Source organism: Psittacula echo (genome assembly GCF_963264785.1).
Source record: "Psittacula echo genome assembly, chromosome: 15".
NCBI lineage: Eukaryota > Metazoa > Chordata > Aves > Psittaciformes > Psittacidae > Psittacula > Psittacula echo.
The window spans coordinates 5,741,674-5,764,987 of record NC_137751.1 but is presented as its reverse complement, the minus strand read 5'-3'; the positions used below and the strand labels follow the sequence as shown (position 1 = coordinate 5,764,987).

At 43.0% G+C, this 23,314-nt stretch overlaps 1 protein-coding gene and 1 long non-coding RNA gene across 2 annotated transcripts; both read left to right on the top strand.

Moving 5' to 3' along the window:
* Positions 1-34: 34 nt before the first annotated feature.
* Positions 35-17,968, top strand: NCBP3 (nuclear cap binding subunit 3). The gene is made up of 14 exons (XM_080630101.1): positions 35-165; positions 1,698-2,223; positions 3,820-3,885; positions 5,500-5,605; positions 6,455-6,580; positions 8,785-8,913; positions 10,688-10,761; positions 11,644-11,752; positions 12,475-12,574; positions 12,892-12,998; positions 13,351-13,636; positions 14,454-14,611; positions 15,292-15,456; positions 15,947-17,968. The coding sequence occupies exons 2-14, from the start codon at positions 2,080-2,082 to the stop codon at positions 16,180-16,182; spliced, it is 1,806 nt and encodes a 601-aa protein (XP_080486227.1). The 5' UTR covers positions 35-165; positions 1,698-2,079; the 3' UTR covers positions 16,183-17,968.
* A 2,214-nt stretch (positions 17,969-20,182) lies between these two features.
* LOC308227418 lies at positions 20,183-22,646 on the top strand. Its single transcript, XR_013958065.1, has 6 exons — positions 20,183-20,232; positions 20,479-20,570; positions 21,205-21,230; positions 21,687-21,754; positions 22,005-22,072; positions 22,512-22,646. It is a non-coding gene; the product is annotated as an uncharacterized lncRNA (long non-coding RNA).
* The last annotated feature ends 668 nt before the right edge of the window (positions 22,647-23,314 follow it).

Genomic DNA, 23,314 nt, shown 5'->3' with positions numbered 1-23,314 from the left:
TGCTTCCCGCGACCGGGGTGTTCTGCTCCGGGTTCCCAGAAGCAGCAGCTGCCGCGTCCAGGGCTGGTTTATCCCCATGGTGCTCTCACATCGGGCTGGCGTGATGAGTGTCTGGGGAGCCGGCCCTTGTCTACGGAGGAGTGTCAGGACTCGTCTCTGCGTTTGGTATATCCCGTTAGGAGGGTAAAGTAGCACCCTGAGAGTCCCCATTCCCTGGTGGCTTCCTAGCTCCTGTATCTTCTTGTGGTGGTTTATGTGAAGCCAGGATATTAGGAGTGTTAAATCACAGCAGCAAGAAAAGACCTTCATTCTGTGCAGTTGTTCAGAGACTTCAAGGAAATAAATCGTGAGGTCTCTTGCCGTGGCAAAATTTAGTGTTCTGACAAAAATCAGAAAAACTTAGTTTTCTGGCTAAAATCATAGTTTTCTGACCAAAAAGTCTCCTTTCGACCACGGGCTGCTTTTTCCTTCTCCTCGCTTCCCATTCTCCACCGTTGTACCCGATCTCCCACTGTTTTCAGCTGAAGCTGCTGAAGTTCGTGAAGGTTTTTATCAAGTCTGGTTTTCTTTGCTGCGAGCAGCTGGGACTCGTTGCAAGAGTTCCCTCTGGTGGTCAGGGGTGAGGAGATGGACAACGCTCCTGCTGTAAGATGCTGCTTTTGATACTTTTACGCTGGAATAGAATCTCAAAGAGGTTTGGGTTGGAAGGGACCTTAAAGCTCATCCAGCTCCAACCCCTGCCACGGGCAGGGACACCTTCCACTGGAGCAGCTTGCTCCAAGCCCCTGTGTCCAACCTGGCCTTGAACACTGCCAGGGATGGGGCAGCCACAGCTTCTCTGGGCACCTTGTGCCAGCGCCTCAGCACCCTCACAGGGAAGAGCTTCTGCCTAAGAGCTCATCTCAGTCTCCCCTCTGGCAGGTTAAAGCCATTCCCCTTGTCCTGTCCCTACAGGCCCTTGTCCAAAGCCCCTCTCCAGGTTTCCTGTAGCCCCTTTAGGCACTGGAGCTGCTCCAAGGTCCCCCCTTCAGGAGCCTTCTCTTCTCCAGGCTGACCCAGCCCAGCTCTCTCAGCCTGGCTCCAGAGCAGAGCTGCTTCAGCCCTCACAGCATCTCCATGGCCTCCTCTGGACTCGCTCCAGCAGCACCATGTCCCTCTTGTTCCCTCCAGAGCGGGATGTAGGACCCTGCTGGTTGTGCTCCTGGTGACACAGCCCTGCACATGGTAATCCTGGCCTAACTCATAGGGTGAGACTGTGTAAGCCTGGTGTAAATGGCATAGCTCAATACTGTACCCAACTCGTGACATTAAAGGAGGAAAAGGTGCATCTTTGTTTCTTTTCCCCATGACCCGAAGAAACGAGGTATTAGCCACAGAAACGTGGGATTTGGGTTGGAAATAGTGCAGAGCTCGGGAATGGGTTGGAAATGATGCAAAACTCCGGAATGGAGCAACCCGGGTGGGATTTCTCCGGTAAAATAATAGGAATTGTAATGAAACCACTGGGTGTAATGGAAAAGGTGGTAATTGCTGGTGACAATGAGGTGTGGAGCCACTGATGGGGAAATAATGGTGCCAAGGCAAAAGCACGATGTGTTTTGGTTTCGTTGTGTGTGAGGGGATGGAGCTAATTAGTGTAATTAGGGAAAGAGAAACTTGTCTTATGGAAATAAGTAAACCCCATACGGTTTATTTAGGCCAAGGGGAGATGGGGCTTCACTCTTGAAGCAGCCCAATGCCTTGTGTTGGGAATACACGTAAAGAAAGTAATTGAGCCCCGGAACAAGGGGATGCAGAGCCTGTGGGGAGCCATCAGCTCTTCCCCGCTGACCCAGTCCCGCTTCGCGGGGAAGATGGCGGCGCGGCCCTCCCGCTCGCCGTAGCCCTGGAGGACCGCCGGCCGCGCCGCTCTGTTCCCCTCTCTCTATGGCCTCTCAGCCTGTGGGCCCCGACCCGGCGCTGGCCTCGTGTGGCGCTCTACCCACCGCATCGTCTCGGTGGTGGTTCTAGGCGGTGGCGCTCTCTGCGCGGCGGCGGCACCGTCTCGGTCTCCGGGCGCAGGGCGGGCCTGGCGGAGCCATGGCGGCCGTGCGGGGCCTGCGGGTCTCGGTGAAAGCGGAGGCGGCAACGGAGCCCCGCGGCCCGGAGCCTGAGCCGATGGAGGTGGAAGAGGGCGAGCTGGAGACCGTCCCTGTGAGGCGCTCGCTGCGGGAGCTCGTTCCGGTGAGGGGTGTGAGGTGTGGGTATGGGCTGGGGGGGACATCGAGGGACTGACGGCTGGGGGGGCGTGTGTCTGTAAGGGCGTTTGAGGGGACATTCATGGGAAAAGGAGCTATACTGGGGGGTGCGTGCGGGGAAGCGGTGGAGGGAGTGAGGATATAAAGGGAACTCGGGGTGTGTGAGGGGAGCGAGGGAGCAGGTCGTCAGAGGATGTGCTTTGGTTCGAAGGGATGAAGAAGCTGGTGGAGAAGAGGATCTGGGGGGTAGTAATGGACTATGGCTGTGGTGGGAGAGTGTCAAAGGAGCTCAGGGTACAGCTAGAGCTGGGGGTGTCAGTGGGAGAACTCAGGTTGAGGCACTGGGAGTGGGGCTCTGATGAGTGAGGTTTGAGTATTTCCTTTCCGTTTCCCCCCCCGCTTTCTTCATTGTCCCTAATTGTTCCTGTACAAGTTTTAGTAGGATTAGGTTTAATACCTGAAAATGGGTCAGAGTTCTTCTAAACTTCTCCCTAGTCTTTTGCTCTCAAAACTTGTGTGGGAATTACTTTACAAACTAGTCTCTAAGTATCTGAGCCACCACCATGCTTGAGCTTCTGCCACATACGTGGCCTAAAAGACAGCACCCTTCTGTATTTCCTTGTGCTCCCTGAGTCAACCCTAGACAGTAGGTTTTTTAACTTCAAAAATACTGCTCATTTTGCTTTTCTTTTTAATAACTAAACGTTTGGCAACTTCAGACAAACTTTGCTGCTGTTACCAAGCAAAGCAGTTACATGGTGTGTTGTTTGGTATTTCTAAACTGAAACTGGCCTACTTTATACTTTAGCCAAAATAACTATTGCAGCACAAATGTAAAGAACATATTTACTCCTAAAGAGAGCAAGATGTGTCCTTTCAGCTCCAGACATTTGCCAGATGATGGTCCTGAGGGTGCCAGGATGAGGAGGTGCTGTTTTTACAGAGGCAAACAATGGAAGGGATGACTGGGGCATTGGTCCGGGGTCTGTGTGGTTCAGTGAACTCAGCCTTCTCTGTTTTTGCTCTTTATCAGTCAGGTTGTATCAAAACAGTAATGTTTTGTCTTGCAGGTATTTGGGCATTGGGTTTGAAATAATGACAGGACTAACAAGTTGCTTGTTTAAGTGTGGTTGTGTCTTGGTGGTTGGACTTTTGAGACTAGAAGCTGCAAATTGACACTTCAGGATTTGGGTATCACTATTCAATCTTTTGTGTTTTGCAAGGAAATTAGATCTGAAGCCAAGATTGTGGAAGTTTTAGTTAGGAAATGTGTTTGATGACTTTCCCTGCATTGCTGAGAGAGAGTAAGTAAAAACCTTCACAGCAGCAGACACAGAAACTAGATTATGCCAAACGAATGAATCCTTGGAGTAAAGGAAGTTTGGTTCAGCTCATATGCTTTTACCTTCACTGACATCAGCAAGAATCATTGCTCGTGTACTAGAGGTGTCACTTGGAGTAAGGCTCAAGGAGAAGAGGATGTATTTCTCATAGAAATGGTCAGATTTGGTTATTTTCAGCATAACAAGTCTGTTGCTTTCAGTGTTCACTGAGATTTCATCACCATTTCCCTTTGTTTCAGGACACTAGTAGGAGATATGAAAACAAAGCTGGAAGTTTCATTACTGGAATAGATGTAACCTCCAAGGTAATTCCTGTGCTGTGGTTCTTCAACATACTTCAACATCCTTATTATTGCTACTGGGAATTATTGGCTCCCCACCATGAACAAAAGCTTAGCTTCATGTTCAGAGAGCTGCACTTTTCAACACTTAGGGAATTAACTCTCCTTTTGTTAGCTGTGGCCTGCATCAGGACCTGATCTCCCTTATAAACTTGTGAGAATTGGTGTTTTTAAGTTACAAAAACTTGTGTGCCAAGACCTTGCAATGATTCTGTTGCAACTGCCTCAGTGCCAGTTGATACTGCAAAGCCAAACCCTTAAGAGACAAGTCAGCTGTGGCTTTTCCTCTTGGGAACATGACAGAAGGAAGGACAAGTGCTTGGCAGGAAAATCAAGTTTCGTTGCTTTGTATCTTCCAAGGGCATCTTCTTGATTAATTATTTAAGACGCAGCTTGAAGAATGTGAGCAGCTGTTGCATTGAAATAACTGAAAGTTGCATAATTCCATGGAACTTCAGAAACTTAATCCTACAGCTCGTCTCTGTACATTTAATAGTGAATGGACTGTTTCATACTGTACAATTGACCACTAAAACTGGTATTTAGTAGTGGAGAAGAAGCATTTAGGCATACACTTTGCAGGACTGATACAATTTTACATGTTCTAATCAGTATGGATCCTCACCAGAGCAGTGTGCTGACAAATCACATATTCCCATTTGCATTAGTGAAGCTCATACTTATCAAAGAGTACAGAAAGGGTTCCAAATGAAGACTGAAAATCAGCTTTTTGGCTTCAATAGCTTGTGTGTTCTCTAACTCCATAAAGGATTTGCAGTTCCCCAAGTCAGGACCAAGCTGTCATCTTTTGTGATGTTCTTTAATGATGCAACTCTGATGTGGCCAAAGCTGTTGTGGCAACCTTTAAAAAGCGGTGAAACCCCTGTGTTTATTTGGCTGTCATTGGTGGCAGGTTCTGCTTAAGCACAGTTTGTGTTCCAAGTTTGACTTTGGTTAGTAAGATCCCAAACCTTATAAAGCTTCCCTATACGTTCTGCAGAACAAGGAGCTTCTCATTTGGTTGCAGAACTTGCACAAGATCCACATAAGCCGTTGCTCATGAGCTGTTTAAAGCAGCGTGAACTGCCAGTGTGAAGATGTCGATAGTCAGCACTCCAGCTTGTGTTGCTAAATCCATGTGGAGAGAGACAAGTCTTTAATTTGTATATATTTAAAAAACAGGGAAAAATCTCTATAATCTTAAACCATGAATTTCCCACATGGAGGAAATGTTTAAGTGACCTTTATTTTTAGCACAGCCTCTGTACCTCTGTTAGAAAGAAGATAATGTTACTGTTCCATCATGGAGTCTGAGCATTGTCCAAGATGCCTTGTTTTCCATGCATCCTGATAGCATCCATTATGTTGCTGGTCCTATGTTAAAACTGTTAGGTGTCACAGAGATGCTTTAGGGAATGATTTCTATGCTCTGAAACTCACAGGTCCCTTCAGAATGAATAAACCTCTTAATATGGATTGTTGCTGTCTGGTAGATTTTAAGTATCTGGTCCTTCAGTGCCACTTGTTGGGAATGCTGCTGAGATTCCTGTTCTGATTGTATTGTTGTGCATTTTGCAGGAAGCCATTGAGAAGAAGGAACAAAGAGCAAAGCGCTTTCATTTTCGAGCTGAAGTGAATCTCGCCCAAAGGAATGTGGCTCTGGACCGAGACATGATGAAGAAAGGTAGGAGTTTATCCAACAGCCTAGAAGAAAAGATCCCTTTGTTTACTTCCTCACAGTCCCTTTACTTGATTTATCCTATAATATTCCCTGCATCAGAGGTTTTCCCAGATTATTGCCAAAAGAAATCACTGCTGGGTTTTTTCACCTTTTAAAGTTGTTATTTTAGAAGCTATTTGGCTGTTCTCAGTTCACTCCTTGTTTTATCAACCCCAGAAAGAAGATGACGATTTTATATTTATCTTTATTTGCCTAGTGCTGCATGCCCAGGATTCATCTTCTGTCTCAGTGCTGCTTTAAGAACCTTTAAATTCTGTGAACAGACCAGACCTTGAGCACTGTTTGTGTGTACAAGTGAAGCACACAGTGTCCTATGCACAGTGAGAACAGCTTCTGTGCCATACACTGAGTGAAGCTGGGCTGATTGTGCTTGTGCCCTCAGATGGCAAGCTGAGCATGTTGGAATAGAAGCAGATCAGCCAGGAAGTATGTGTACAGCAGATCAGTGCTTCTGGCATGCTGTTAGTTGGACCTGCTAAGCCCTGTGGCCTGTAGCAGCTTTCATTAGGTGATAAAAGTAGTAAAGTTTATAAGGCAGTTTAATTGCTGTGCAGTACCTGCATCTACTGATGCCTGTCACGTTACCTCTTTTTAATTCTCAATTTATCAAAATTTTGCATTGTGGAAGAATAATTCAAGTTACGGTGTTTAGAATGGTGTACCTCATGCTTTGCTTTAATCAGGTTCCATTTAGCTTATTTAAAACATTTGCTTTATAAACCCATATATTACTAATTCAACAGCTTCCTGTATATGAATAAGTACCAATTTTATATCTCTTCCTTTGTGCAGCGATTCCTAAAGTGAGACTAGACACAATTTACATTTGTGGAGTGGATGAGATGAGTACACAGGACATCTTTGCCTATTTCAAGGAGTATCCTCCTGCTCATATTGAGTGGTTAGATGATACATCATGTAAGTAAGCGGAGTGTTTTGTCTGTAATTCTTACTCATGTTTTAATGCCAGTAGTAGCTGTACCTCGTATGTCCTAATGGCTTTCGAAATCACTGATATTTGTGTGTTAGTTTCCTTGTCATTTGCCTTAGTAAAAAAGATTTAGAAGGAAATAATATAATATATTAATAATAAACTATAAATATATCGTATATAGTCAAAATCAAACCTGCTGTCTGTTTGAATATTTGCTGTTGGAAAGAGATAGCACAGAACAACTAGCAGGAGTCTAAGAGGGGGAAAAAAAGGTCTAAAATTACATCTTGACATACAGAGTATACCTGCTGTGAGTGTCGCAGCAGATGACACTGTGAGAGAACATGCCTGTGTGCAGTTAAGCAGGTTGGTTTTGTGCTGTGGAGGAGCAGACTTGTTGCCATATTTATTTAGTGCATTCTCAAGGAAAAATCAGTGGGTGGAAGAAGGCAGAGGCTGAATGTGATTTACATAGATTGGAAAAGGAATGCAAATTCATGTTGCAAGGGCTGTTTCGGGGAGTAATAATGCAGTGAGATTGCCAGGAAGATAGAGGGTTGTTGACAGCCGTGTTTTCTTCACAATACTAAACACTGCAAGAGTTGTTTGCTCCAGGTGGGTGCTGGGTCATGGAACTGGAAGGCTCTGAGATTGCCATGTGGCTAGAAATGCTGTAAATGAAATCATGTAAAAAGTAGGAGCCAGTGCAGGTTTTCCAATTGGATTGCTGGAAACTAGTTTATTAACAAGCATGGCTAAGACTTGAGAATTAGCAGCCTGGTTCCCTGGAATGACCCTGAAGAAATTATGTTCCAGTGCAAGGTAAAATACATGGTGTACTATTGGTAACCTTACAGTTACTGTGCATGACAGCTTGAGGTGCTGCCACAAGCTGCCAGAAAACCTGAAACACAGTGAGCACAGGGTGGCCGAAGAGCTGCTGTGGTGATGCCTAAGCTGGCAATTGCACAGCTTAACTCTGTATTTGAGGCTGCATTTCTAAGGTTGATGATTACCCTTTTTCTGTGTTATTATCCTTACTCTTAAGTGATACGTGAGTAAATATAGTGTGGAACCAGAGTGAGCTTGCAGTGCAGAAATGCAGGCTTCAGAGTTGTAGCAATACTTTATCCAGTTACAGTTAAAACACATCTTCTTTAGTGATTAATTTTCATGCTGTATGAGTTAGCATGGCAGCTACGTGGTGAAAATGCAAGAAAAAACAGTGCCCTTTCAGCACAGATTTGTGCCACAGCATGGCAGAAGGTGTCACATTCCCCGCTGAATTATATCTCGAGGTGTCTTAGTGCAGAGGTGGATTTAGATGGTGTTCTGTATTTCAAATTGAACATAAAACGATAAAGGCTTTGAATGTGGAGGTGTGAAGAGCAGGTAGGCATACAGAAATGGAAAGTCATTAGCCAGTCATTGAAGTTAGCACCAAAAGTGGGTGTTCTTCACCTTGTAAATTGTGTCTGTTCAGGTAGTTTGAGAGAGTCTTTTCTTCTGGGACACTGCATAGTTCTTGTGATATCTGAATACACTCTGCTTAACTGCAGAGCAGTAAATTACATTTGCTGCTGTATTTGCACTGGATGCAGAAAGCTTTTGTTCAAAACCTGATTCTAAGCAGTTTTAGCTCTTTTCAACTTTGATGTTTATGAAATGCTTTTAGTTGGCCTAATAAGTTACGTTTTAGTACCAGCTGCTGATACAAGGTATATGCAAGGCATGTACTGAATCATATGGTTAACCTATGACATGATGATCAGTGCAAAGTGTAGGCTTTCCTATTTTCCTGCTTTTTGGAAAAGATTAACGGAATTCCTTAGTAAAGTCCAAGGTTATGTTAAATTGCCAAAGGGAAAAAAAATCAAGGCTTCTTTCTCCCTGCCTCTTGAAATACACTGACCCTGATCCAATATCCTACGCTCAGGAAGCAGGCTTTAGTACATATGATTATGCATTTCACCATTCTGGTTTGAATCAGTTGTTGTGTATGTCCTCCAGCTTCCTATGTGTGTTCAAGAGTGACTTTCGCTGCAGGAGGTGTATCTGATTCCTTCTTTTGCCATGTTACCATAGAAGAGTGTTTCTAAACTTCTGTTAGCAGTTTCCAGTAAGGCGGGGTATGTGACTGATTATACAAACTGCATTATGGTTTTGTGTCTGCTTTTATATGTCACAGGTAATGTGGTCTGGCTTGATGAAGTAACAGCGACACGGGCTTTAATTAATATGAGTTCCTTGCCTGATCAGGAGAAAACAAAAAGCAGAGAAAACAATGAAGAGAAGACAGCTGAAAAAGCCAAGAAAGGTAGATTGAGACATGTATATTTAGATATCACCTAGTTAAATCAGTGCAACTTTGAACTTGGGCTTGGGTACTACATAGCCTGAATTACTGAAGGAGCTTCTATCATATAGTTTCAGGTAAATGTATTCTGCCACTTTAAAAAAGGCTTTCATCTTGGAAACCTTTTGAAGAAGCTGCTTCTTAAAAGGTGGGTTGGAGCTAGACCAAAAGCAGTCATTCAGTCGATACTGAACGTGTTAGATACAGGGTCATATTCAGATACGGTATTTGTAGTGGTACTTGGGGCACAGAAGTAAGTCTGTGGCATTAAAAGGATGAATTCCAAGTGTGGAAAAAGCAAGTGTAAGGAAATGTCCTGGTTTTGAAATACCACAGTTGATTCCTTTCTTGATGCATCACCATCCTTTATCGTTCACGCTGGTGTGACAGGTTATCACTTCACCACTGTGTACGTCATCTCTAAATCTGGCCATTGTACTTTCAAGAAAGCAGCACACTGAAAGGTCAGTTATACAAGAGCAAAGCAGTAAAAATGCATCTTAATATTGTGTTAAATCTGGTACCTGAATGCCTGAATTGTGAATTGATTTTACTTCTATGGGTGTAAGTGAAGAATCAGGCTTTTGCTACCTTAGGACAATTTGCTTTTAGGCTGGTGTGATAAATTGCTGTGGTTCTAAGCACTGTACCATGCAGTACAAAGCAAAGAGAGATGTTGTATTTATGAACTCTTCCATAGATTGTCCTTAAACATGCTTTATGAGCAAAACGCATCATGCTTTATGAACAAATGTGGATCCTTCTAATTCATCCGCTTTTCTTGTTGCTTTTCTCCACAATGCAGTGGCTCCTCAACCATTCGTGTGGCTTTAATTTTGGGGCGAATGTTGATAATGCTTCAAGTAAGACTTGTTATGAAGTCAGGGATTAGTGACTGTCTTGTTTAAATGGAGCATAAATACATGTATTTAATCTTCTTGGCTACAAGTTACACATTGTGTTATCATTACACCACATCTCAAAACAAAACCTGTCATCTAAATTAATCCTGTTCAGCTGGAAAAGTGGGATATTGGATAAAGTACAAACTGTTCACTTACAGCTTAAGGTGTGAGATGCTTCCAGATACATGAGAGTGACTGGCTTAGATGCATTCCTTGTGCTTCCCTTGGTGGGGGGGCAACCCAATATGAATTTTTTACTCTGAGCTAAAAAGAACCCTGAAAACTTTATATAAGCATCTCACAATTGTAGTAGTTCTGGAAGCGTGCACTGTTCTGTCAGTTATTTCACTTTGAAATGAAGTCTCTCAGGTGGTGGTTTGAGGTTTTTCCTCCTGCTCTCTTAGAATATTCTAAGCTTTTGAATAATCACCTGGTTTACTTTAGTAGTATTAAATACTTGTGGGTACTCACAGCATTTTAAAGGGAAACTAAAGGAAATAAGCTTTAATTTGCCTTTTGTGGTCTTGGCCTAGCTGATCTCTCCCATACCCTGAAATGCAGTGTAACTTCATTTGCTTTCAGAGAATTAAAGTAATCCACATGTGCTGCTGCAGGCATTTATCTGCTCAGTGGCTGCCTGGTTTGTTGTATTCCATGTTCATGTGTACTTCACATTTCTATAGACGTTTACTGTTTTGACTATCGGCTGCACAGAAGAAAGGATAACACCTTCCCTTTGATTTCAGAGACTGTAGGCAATAATAATCAAATATAACTGACATGCTAAATGGAGTTTATTTTTTTCCCCCCTCAATTATTTTCCTTCTTAGAAAAACAGGAGGAAATCTCTGATGATGAGACAGAAGAAGGCGAGGTTGAGGATGACAATCCAAGTGATGTTGAGGTCAGTACAAAAGGAAAGTGAAAACACCATTATGGAAGTTTGACTTTGGCTGGTGTGAAGCCTTTATAACATTACACTTTTCACCATATATATTTGTAATTCACAATTTAATGACCAAAGTAAATGAAAGAGGAAATGACAAGAAGTGCAGGTATATCGTTGGTGAGAATAGCTTGTAATGTAGAGTGTTTTGTGAAGAGTGATAGGGCATCCAGCGTGTAAGAGCCAGACTGGCTGCTGTTTCCTGCTGAGAAGAGGCAATGGAAGAACAATAATAGCAGGCAAAGGCAGTACTGAAAAAGACAAATAGGGTTTAGAATGACCATAGGTATTTGTTGGAATCAGCATACACATTGATGCTTTGTAAATGATGTTATCTTCACTGGCTGAATATAGAATTGGTGTGATTAGAATTTCTTTAGGAATGGCTTAGTGAACGCTCGTACGTCATGGAAGTCTGAGTTTCAGTTTCCATAAAGCAGATATAAATGGAAAAGAAAACCTTTTAGTCATTGCATGAGGGCATGAAAACCTGTTAGTGAAACCATTTAGATATGGATCAAGCAAAAAGGAAAAAATCTCAGTGTCCAGGTTGTGTTATTTGTTGTCTGCATTTCAGCCATTAGGATAGAGTCATTTGAAAGTGACTGGATTTAATAATCTGAGGGAATATTATGAAGTAAGAGAAGGAAATATTTAAATCTTCAGGGCAAATTACTTACAAATTCACATCAGTTTGTCAAGAAAAAAAGCAAATTATTTGAGCATAATTTGACAAGTAACTTTCTTAATACTCAGTGGGTTGCTGCTCTCTAAGCAACCCATTTTCATTCAACAGTAATCTTATTTTTGAGTCCAAAATACCTCTTTTGCCCCCCAAAGTTGGATGCCCTCTCCCAGGTAGAAGAGGATTCTCTCCTGCGTAATGATCTTCGCCCTGCCAATAAACTGGCTAAAGGAAACAAGCTATTCATGAGATTTGCTACTAAAGGTAAATGACCAGCTTAACAAGCACAATGCATTCTTGCTTGTTGTAGTTTTACTTGTTGACTAATCACTGACTCAAAGTACCTGACTTTCTATTTGCACAAGTGTTAGTTTCTTTGCTAATCATTAGGTATTAAGATTTTGCAATAAATCCACATTTAATGTGTAAATTAAATCCAGTTCAAGTTGTATGAAAACTGTGGTACATACATCTTGGGCTCAGGGCATTCTTCCAAATACCATAGAATAGGTCTTATGATGCCCTTCTCCATAGGGGTAAACTTCATGGTTTATTAATAAGAAATTAATTGAGATGCTGATGAGATATTAGTGGCAATTCTTTCTAAATACAGTTGAGATACTAAATGATATTTATGAGTAAAATGAAAATCCATATGATTTCTGGACCATGAGGGAAGTGACACATCCATAAGGAAAGGAAAGGTCATGAAGAAGGTAAGTACAGCCTCCAGCAATTACAGGGGGATGGAATGCTCTGTGGAATGATATGTGGAAACTCAGCCTTGCTAGAATTAAGTTTCTAGACACAAAACTGAGGTGTCAGCAAAGCTGTATCCTTCTGAAGGAGACTGAGGTAGTGCTGATCTATAACACGTAGTTTTGCCTTCCCTCAGTGTCTTTGACTGGAGGGTAATGTATTTTTGTGCTGATGTTGTAAGATGCCTTCTAAGAGGGAAATATTCCTTTAATTTATGTTTTTTCCAGATGATAAGAAAGAGCTGGGAGCTGCAAGGCGAAGCCAGTATTACATGAAATATGGGAATCCCAACTATGGAGGCATGAAGGGGATTCTTAGCAATTCATGGTGAGTATTGGATAGAGGAGTTGGAATATTGCAGGATGAGAGAGTCTGAAATGGTTTTAATTTGTGGATTTTCTTTCTGTTTTGTTTATGTAGATGCTCCTTATGTGTAAATCATGTTTTTACAGCATGACTGTGCAAGGGGAGCATTTTCCCATGAAAATAAAGAATGCCTATATTCAAAACAGACATCTCTGATGTAAATGTCTGTCTGCTGTTAAAGTGAGGGATAACTGTGTATGCTTAATCCAGGACTGAATATGGGTCATTCATTGTGCCTTTCCTGTGACAGCAATGTCATTCTTTTTGTGGTGTTTCAGGAAACGAAGGTACCATTCACGCCGAATCCATCGGGATGTGATAAAGAAAAGGACACTTATTGGGGACGATGTTGGCTTGACTCCTCCTTATAAACATCGTCACTCAGGTAATGGATGCCAGTATGTCAACCCTGTAAGAACACAGCTGGCGAATGGAGGGTTGGGAATAGCCTTAATCAGTCCTTCATCCGATCCCTGTAGTGCATGGAAGCGAAGTCCAGCTTTGTGCTTGAGCAGGCTTCTGAGGTAGTGAACACCATGGATTGCTTTTGTCTTGTGATGATTTTCTTCCACTTACGCTATTCTGTAATATAGATGCCACTCTGTTCTCTCTTTAGCCTCAGAGAACCACAAAGACTTATTTGTAGTGGATCATTAATTACAGTAATTCCCCCACATTAAAGTACTTTGTATGAATGATAAAATTCAGTTTATCAGAAGCAATTTGCTTTGCTACAGGCTTAGTAAATGTTCCCGAAGAGCCTATTGAGGAGGAGGAAGAAGAGGAAGAAGATCAGGTTATGGATGAAGACGACAGAGTTGTGGTAGAGTACCGTGATGAGCTGCAAGCTTTCAAGCAGTCCCGAGAGCGTAGTGCAGCCCGAAGGTCGAGTGCAAGTGCATCTGACTCTGATGAAATGGACTATGATCTTGAACTGAAAATGATATCAACACCCTCTCCCAAAAAGAGCATGAAAATGACAATGTATGCAGATGAGGTGGAGTCACAACTGAAAAATATTAGGTAAAAGTTTCTTTTTCTTTAAAAGGATCAGTGAAAAGGCGTTCTGAGTTAGTGATAGAGCTGTTGCAGCTTAAAGGCAAACTGTCAATGCTCTCTTAATTTCTTAACCTAATTTTGTAGTAGGTATTAAAAAGAAATACAAAATACAGCAAACAGTGATACAGGCTTTTAATTGCAATTAACATCTTTCAAATACAGCTTCCCTTGCAGATTCTGTAACCCTCCTTATTGATAATGATGGAGCTCAAAGTGGAATCAATAGAAATTAATGCAAGCAAGCACAATTAACTTCTTGCATTTCATAACTAGGCCAGGAAGACATAACTCAGTAACTGCTCTTTCTCTTTTGCTTTTAGTCCTTCCTCTTTCCTCAGAAAGAAGAATAACCCCCCAGTGTTGATGGCAAAAAGGAGTTTGTTTGTTATGGGCATATTAACCAAAATCACTTACGTTGTAGATTACTGAAATCACTTTAATGTGTCCCTTCAGTAGTCTCATTAGACTTTATTATAACATCAAGTCCTTTAACAGTTTTGAGGCTGCATAGCTGCTCTGAATTTTGACACAGAGGCACAGCCTTAAGGAGGCTAGCTCAATATTTGCTTTGCAATAGATACTGAGGTATTCATGTGATGATTGCTAAACTTGGATTCTGACTGGAATATGAGCTCTTTCAAGTCATATTTTACCACTGTTTCTCTGTTAAGAGATCCTGATATTACTGTTCTCCATGACGTAAAGTTACATTCAAGAGGACTTCAGATTTGTGCTAGATTTCATTTCATTTAAGGGATGTGAAATCTGTAATTTTCTTTAGGAATTCCATGCGAGCAGATAGCATAGCAACCAGTAACATCAGAAACCGGATTGGCAATAAAGCATCATTAGAGAAGGTGGCAGATGTGAGACTACTGTTAGAAGAAAAACGTCAGAACAACAGTGGGCCACGTCATCCAAACAGCATTGTAAAATCAGGTACTTATCAACTCCTACATTGTGCAGAACTTGACTGGCTCATTAAAAGAGATATATTCCTTTTATATCTGTGCTCTGTTGCAAGTAACCTGAGGGAGTTCTGTTCAGGAGCAGTTTCTGCATTCATGCAGTTTAAGTTGGCACCTAAGTCCTGTAACTCCCTTTGTCTTCATCTTTTTGTTTGAGTCTCCTTTAAGACAAGAAATACCCAGCTGAAACAGGCAAACTTCAGAAGGCAAGATTCACATTGTGGGTTAAATAGCAATACATTTAGGATTCTTGTATTCTTGTTTTCATTGTCTTCTGCAAAATAGCAAGCAGTATTAGAAGTCCAAAGCAAGGTATCTCTTATCTGGAAGGAATTGTTGGAATGTACTGATACATGCTGTGCTCTTAAAGCAGAAACGGAGCAAGCCATAGAGTACAATCTCTTGGATAGAGCACAACCTGAAAGTATTAAATGTCAAATTTATTGCCAAGAAAAAAAGAAAGATTAAATTTGGATACACTGTATTGGCGCCATTGCCAGGACTGAAATCCGAGTATGAAAGACTTAAAAGACCAGAGAATCTGTCTAGTTTCAAGTTGTACACATGGTGAATGAGCATAAAACTAGCTGGTAGAGCTGGAATAAAGACAACGTGGCTTTTGTCATTTTAATCACTTGAAAATATCCCCAGATGTGCGGCGAAGACTGGGAAAGAGACCACATTCTCCAGAAACTAAACCGCCAAGTAGTACCTCTGCTTCTCGTCGAGAACCCATATCAGATGTCCACAGCCGGTTAGGAATCCCAAAACAAGATGTTAAAGGCCTCTACTCTGATACCAGAGAGAAGAAGTCAGGTTAGTTTTATGGAGAAAATGTAATACTGCAGTTCCTTTGGGTTTAGCATATAAGAGAAGTGTCAGCAGCAAATCATGAAGGATGTTCTTTAATTTCACTGAATCAGCAAATGTTTGTTCAGAGCTTTGAAATCTAAATAGATGCAGGTTGAGCTGAGTATTCTAAGGAGTAATAGTTTTATATAGGTATGCTTAAAAGTAGAGGACTACTTTAAAACTGAGGTTAAAACAGGGCACTAAACCAAGTGTCATGAATGCAGTGGCACTTCAGACCTGCATGTATTATTCTGTGCAAACGGGAAGCAGGGAACAAGACCTCCCACATTTTAGTTTCAAGTACTGCTTCAAAGCATAGTAAGTTCCATGCCAAACATGACGGTGGGAGAAGGATGAGGAGTTTAAATGAATTCAAGCCTAGGTTCCTCAGACTTCCTCCAGCATTCCTCTTAGTCCTGTCTTCCTAAAAGATATTTGTTTTTCATCTGACCAGGTAATTTATGGACCCGATTAGGGTCTGCTCCGAAGGCCCAAGAAAAGACTTCAGATAAACCTGAAAAACCTGTGGCAGCTCCAGAGGAGGATGACTCAGAGCTCCAGCGGGTTTGGGGTGCTCTCATAAAGGAAAAAGAACAGTCTCGGCAAAAGAAGAGCCGGTTGGATAATTTACCGTCCCTACAAATTGAAATCAGCCGAGAAAGCAGCTCGGGATCAGACTCAGAGTCATGATCGGGTTTACATCCTGATCCTCAACGTTAGAACTCTGCAGTGTGGCAAGATTTCCTTTGCCCAACAGCTGGACACTGGCAAAGACTCTGCAGTGAAGGTTCCAGAAATGTCTCTGTTCCTTTTATATACAGCAGAGATGCAAACACCACTTGAAACCTGAAGCAATCACATTTGTCTGGAGTCTGTGGTTGGCCCTGTGTTACGTAGGGCATTGTCATATATGTTTATTACAGCAAACCTGTAGTTAATTCTAGCAAAACACTTTCTTCCCCCAGCTTTGAACTTAAGAGGCAGAGATGCTCTGTATTTTTAAGACCTTTTTTGTTCTTAATATTTTTAACACGGAGGCTTTTAACAACGTATTTTACACAGTCCTTCCAAAGAACAGGGCATTTCATAACCAACATCATTGCCTTGCCCTTCTGGCTCTTAACCAGCACCTTTCCTTTCCTCTTGAAGTAATGACAGGTAAAGCCCTTCCTGGGTGGGCAGCCAGCAGGGATAAGCTTGAATGGGACTGTCACGTTCCTCTCCTCCAAAATACTGGATGTGAATTGGAAGTTAAACATTTTAGTAGGGTGGAATTTCACATAGTATCCAAGTAGCATCATGGCTTGAGGAATCCTGCTTGTTTCTTTAGGTGATACTACATTCTGCTGCAGTAGGGATTGAGATGTTCAAGACTGCGAAGTTGGAGGTTTGAGAACTGTGCAAATTGCCAAGGGTTTCAGTTTTTGTTGTTGCTGTTACACAATGAGAAATCCCATTTCTTTCATTTCCTCTGTGTTACGTTCTGAAGAAATCTAACAACTGAAAAGCATCCATTTTTCTACTTGTGAGGATTTTCCTGTTGGCCACGGTGAAAGCTGTAGTAGTGTTTTCCTACATGCTGTTTAACTATATATATATATATATATAAAACTGAAAGAGAAAAGGAAAACTCTAGAATCACTGTGTCATGTCAATACTTTCGGATGTTCTTCCTGTATAGTTCATGTGGATGTGGACATGGTTGACTTGTTACATTCAGCTTTTTTACCTGCATCCCCTCTCTTGGTAGGAAAAAAAGGTTTGGTCAGTGTGCAACTGTAGTTACTTTATTTCTTGTTGCCTGTGGCATATATTTGCATTGCCAGTGGTTTGAAATAAGGAATGATGCAGCACATCACACTCTGGTAAACAGAACAGGTAGCAAAACCATCGCTACATTTGGATAGGCTGAAAATCTCTTTGTGTTGTCCGTCTTTCCTGTGTTGTCAGTCCAAAATGTCTCTCAATCTCTCTTCCCCTTCCTGCTTTTTAACAAACATGTTTTACCTTTTCCCTCCCTGTTTTTGTACTAAGCTGAAGTAAGTCTGAGGCTTCCCAAAAGCAAGGAATCTGCAATTAACTTTTCTTACTGCTTTATTATGATAAAGAATAGCAGCATGGGAAACAAAAGGTAAAATGAAAGGTACAGTGACTAGAAGGTTATCTGGGGACTGACTGGGGTTAAAGCCTTATTATTTCCTCTTTTTGTGACACTCATCCTTGGTTTTCTATTTAATTCTTGACTATATAAATATGTCGCATAAAAGTCCTGTTGAGAGTAAATGGCTGTAATGGTTGATCACTGTAAGAGTTCATCTTAATGTGTGCTTTCATCAATACCCTTTCCAAAGCTTTCAAATGCAATCATGCCCATTTCTCAACATACAGATAAAGTTTATTTAACCAGTGTCTTTTTGCCAGTAAACCTTTGTTGTGTTAGTGCTTTGAATCCATTATGACCTTCCCTTTTCCCATTATGACCTTCTTTTTCCTGGGAGGAGATGATAGACATGAATCATGCACCTGACCTATGAAAACAGGCTTCTGTGGTGTTGTGGACCCTTGCATGTGTTTAAGCTCAGCCACAGGTTGTAGATGTTGCTGATAACCACTGTGTTTCCATATGAATACTCATAACTTGAGCCTGGTGAAGGGCAGGATGGGAAGAGAGAATCTCTTAGCTGTGATTTAAAGGGTCTGAACTCATGGATGTGTGAAATCAAGACAAACAATGTAGGCAAAGGCTTGTGTTTGAGGAAGAGGAGCTGTTAACACTGGTTCTGTCTTCCAGATTGTCATAAACACACCTTTAAATGCCTCCACATTAGTTGGGTCTGTTGCAGTTATGGTTTAGAAGGGAGAGTTTTATGTGTTAATGACACCACAGTAGCTTTGCTGTAAGAAAAATAGAGGTTTAGTGTTGAAGAGACCTATAGAGTGGGGTTTTTCCCACTTGTTTGCCTGGTTTTGCTTTTGGGTGATACACAGAGAAGCCTTAATAATTGCGGGTATCAGGAATTCTAGCTTTGGTCTTTAGTTCCCTGCACATGAACTGCTGGGTTTTGCTCATTCAGAATGAGCACTGAATCTTCAGTGAGTGCTTCATCCTCAACACAGTTAACTGAAACCTGTTTGATCTGGAGAGAGATTGTATGGAGAATTGTGTTCTGAGTCCCCTTCTGTTGTACTAAAATGAACTTGCACTGAGAATTGCAAGAAGGAAAAGTTTGGCTCTTGCTGGAGGGAAAGATGGGTCTGAATTTTGGGTAACTCAGCACAGGACCACATAATCCTTTCTCTGGAAAGGTTTTGCTGTTTAAAACAGGGTCTTTTGGATTTTATGGGGGTTTATTTTTGTTCTATAAGGTGATTTGATTGTGTAGAAGAAAGAGTTGTGGGGGCTACAGGCTCTGTGGCTGCAGCTGCCCTCGGGCTGATTCTCAATGTGTGACATTGATTGGGAGACTTGAAAGAGAGGGCTTTGCTTTTCTTCTCAAAGATGATGGTCCATGTGTTTAACAGGGAAAAGGAAAGCCAAATATAAACCCCTGATGTTCAGTTCACAATGCCATTAAAATGTGAAAATAACATCTATATTTAAGCAGCTATTCTGTCCCAAATAAAGGTGGTCTGGAATCACCCTGACCCATCCCCATGTGCTGGAACAGCGATGATACAGAGCAGAGCTGCATCGGTTCACAGTGGGGAGCTTGTGGGTGCTCCCTTGGCTGCCCTAAGAGAGGGGCTTGTGCCTTTCTGGGGGCAAGATCATGGAATCCCAAAATTCCAGGTTGGAAGAGGCCTCAAGAATCATCTGTTCCAACCTTTCTAGGTAAGCAGGACCTAAACTAGTTAGTGGTGCCAGCACCTTGACCAGTCCAGCCTTAAAGATACCCGATCTTGGGAAATCCAGCACTTCCCTGGGGTGATCCCAGACTATTCCATCATTATCCCAATGGCTGGTCATTCTCAGTATGGAAGATTTTCCTCTTGTGTTCAGTCAGAATCTCCCCAGGAGTGACTGATGCCCATCACCCTTTGTCTTTTCCATGTGTGTAAGAAGTGAGTCTCCATCTGCTTTGCAGCCACCCTTTAAGTACTAGAAGATGATGACAAGGTCTCCCTGAGCTGCCTTTTCTCCAGGCTGAACAAACCCAGCTTTTCCCGTCTTCCTTCACATGCTTTCCGGTCCTTGGATCATCCATGTGGTCCTTCTCTGGACCCTCTCCAGCCTGTCCACACCTTTTTGCATAGCAAGGAATTGTATTCCATGTGTGGCTTTACAAGTGCTGAGTAGAGCAAGACAATGACACCTTTATTTCTGCTGATGATGCCCTTGTTGATGTCCCTCTGCATCCTCTTGGCTTGCTCTGCTGCGTCTACACACTGTTCACTCACATCGATGGGGATCAGTCATCAATTCGAGGTGCAGCCCGTCCCATCCCAGCCATGATGACCCCACTCTCCTGCCTCCAGGATGCCTAAAATCAGGGTCCCACCAGCCTGGGGATGCTCAAAGCAGCCCCAGGTCCCGCCTCCCTCCCGTGCCCCGCTGCAGGAAATGGATGCCTCCACCTACCCCCGCCTTGGTGCAGCAGTGGTACGGCTCTCCCCCCTCCCCGTGAACTGGTACGTTCCAGGCCTTTATAAGCGGTCGCCGGCTGTTCGGCGCCCTTTCACCACGCGTGCACTGTGGTCGGTGAGGAGGGCAGCGGGCATGGGAGCGGTTGGGCGTTAAAGGTGCGCAGGGAGAGGCGCCATTATCATGTCGCACGCTATGAAGTGGCCATGAGGTGGGGGCCCACACCCCCGCCCCGGCAGTGGTGGTGTCCGCCGTGCCTCCCGGTCCCCAGGGCCGCTGGAGCTGGGCCCGACCATTCGGGGAAGCGGAGGGGGGGGACACATAGAGGGAGAGCGGGCCGTGCCGCGGGTAAGGGAGGCCTGTGGCATGGCGGTATGTGGCGCTGACTCCCTTCGTCCCCACAGGGCCGGACATGAAGGCGGGAACCGGCACCGGGGCCCTGATAACCCGTGAGAGCGGCCGGGACCGCGCTAGGACCGGTGCGAGCGGCTCCTCGGTGAGTTGGACGGGGCTGCGGTTGGGAGGCCGGGGCATGGCGGTGGGTGTGAGGTAGCGCCAGGCACCGCCATGCCTGAGCTGTAGGAAGGGCTCTGTTTGCATGTGAACAACATGGGAGTTAAACCCTGGTCACATTCGGTTGCCTCCTCATGAGCCTTCCAGTCGCTTTCGGGCTAGGCCTTTGTTGCTGGTGCAGAGGCCTGCCCCGCTCGGGGCTCCCGAAGGGCTGTGGAGGTAACGCTGCAGTTAGCGCACGGCATTCCTGTGCCTTCCGTGGGTTTTCAGTTTTAGAGGGCTGGAGCACCTCTCCTGTGAGGAATGACTGAGATTTGGGGTTGTTCAGCCTGGAGAAGGTTCCCAAGAGACCTTATTGTGGCTTTTCAGTACCTAAAAGGGGCTATAGGAAAGATGGGGAGAGGCTTTATCAGGGCCTGTTGCGGCAGGACATGGGTGATGGCTTTAGGGCATTGATCCTGAGGTCATGGTTTTGGTTGGGGATTGATTTGTTCTCCTTTATAAACCTACTTTATAAAACTACTTTATAATAAACTGTTACTTTATAAAACTACTTATTTTCTAAACTCACTGCTGCTGCCTCTTCTAATAATGCTTCTTTTGCTTTATCCTCACAGCAGAAAGATGGCTTGAAGTGAAAAAGGTAAGTTACAGTTTATCTCGTACCAAGGTATATGGAAAGTTGTTGATGTGAAGCAGTTAATGCAGGACAGCTAGTAAAAAATAACATGTAGCAGTTACATTGTAAAGCAAATTAGCTCAAAAGTCGTTTTACTTATCATTAAGAGAGCTAATGCCTTTTATAAGGGGGAAACGGACGACTGTCGGTTCAGGATGAAGCACTTTGCGGTGTTTGAAGGACTCAGATACAAAAGTTGGCTGTTGATGATGATAACCCTGAATAGGAAGTGCCGTCAGATGCGAGAACTGACGATAACATCCTTACGTGTCTGAAACACAGCTGCATGCCTGCAGAGTTTGAGTTCTGGAGGTTTGTCTTCTAGAACTAATGGGGCAACTCCTTAATGATACTTGCTGTCTGTGAAAATTGCTCTTGTAGTATCTTAACATAGCCTCATGTCTGCCTGTGTCACTGCAGAGCCTGGCTTTCCAGATGAAGGTGACACAGGGAGTAGATTGCTCTATGGAGGTGGCCCTAATGTGAAGGTGAGTGATGAATTTCACTGACTCAGGTAGAGCTTTGTGCCATGTGGGATCTAAATGGAGAATAAATGAGGTTTATAGGCTGCAAAACCTCAAGAAGCATGTTTTGTGAGTTAGTTTATAGCTTGGATCAATCCAGTTTCCCTCCTCTTGCTCGATATTCAAAGCCTGATACTTATTTCCTGGTATCTATATTTAGGTGTAGCTTGCAGGTCTCTGCTGCCATGTACTAATTGTTCCTCACGTCTACCAGGTGATGTTATAGCTCTTCACAAGTCCTGCAGAAGGCAGTGAGACAGCAAGAGCAGGAGATTCCTCTAGGTGAGTTTAATACTTGGTATGCTGTTAGTTTAACATGATGGGGTTTGTCTGCAATCTCAGAAACATGACCTACTTGAGAACATCCCCATTGGCTGTGTTTCTGTCTGTATATTCTTAGCTCTAGAAGTATAATAATTGACGTTCTAGGCCAAAAAATAGTTTGCAATAAAACATGGGCAGCAAATGTGTAAGAGCAGTTGTCTTTTGCACTGCAGTTTTGCTGATGGCTCTGTAGAGCAAAGGGATAAAGGTCTTCTTTCTGCTAGAAATGGATCAATTCCCCTAAAGATATCATGTGATGAAACTAACCACAAGTTGCTGGAATTACCGGCAGATTGACTGGTGGTGAGCAAAGGTTTTTCTGATGATATCCCTTACATTAGCAAATGGCTTAATACTTGCTGGGAGTGGTTAACTCACCCGTGCTGTTGTATTACAGGTGTTTACGCTGAGAACATCTTGTCTGAGGAAGAAGGAATCCAGCAAAACCTGTGTGTGAGCTTGGAGACCAGTGTTTGTACCTAAAACGTTAAGAAATGGTAACAGTTACACTATTTTGATGGCACGTGTATTAAAACCCTATCTCAAAGCAAACAACTGGGTCTCGTTTTGTCACTTAATGCACTAAGGAATGACTTCCCATTACACAACATGTTTTAAAAGCCATGCTGAGCACTCCTAGAATTCACTGTAATATAAAGGAGGTGTATACACACTGCAGTATAATTGCTGCAGATAATTAGGTTTTAGTTGCACCAGCATCTATCTGGTATTTGGCAGTTTACTTGCTTTAAACAGTTTAAACAAGTGATGCTTACACTGCTGCTGTAATTACCAGAGAAATGAGGCCTTAAATACCTCTACAGCAAGAAGAGCAAACAGCTATTTCTGTCGCTTGTTTCCAGGCCATTTCTTCTTTATTTTGGCCTCAAATCTGTTTTGAAGTCTACTACAGAGGTAGCAGAATCTCCCTGCAGCAATAGCATTCTTGCTAAGTAATGGTCCAAATGCGTGAATCTAACATTAATCACCAGATGAAGAGAAAGGGAAAAGAGCCTCATGCTACACAACTATAGGAGGTGTGGAATATGTATCAAGCCCGGAGTGACTGAGCATGTCCAGCAGATGTTACTGATCATTTTGCCCACTTGGTGTCAGCAAGTGAAAGATTTTAGTACAGCTTTTAGTGTGCTTTCTGAGAAAGGTGAACTTCATTAAGATACCTTGTGAGCACACAGTTCT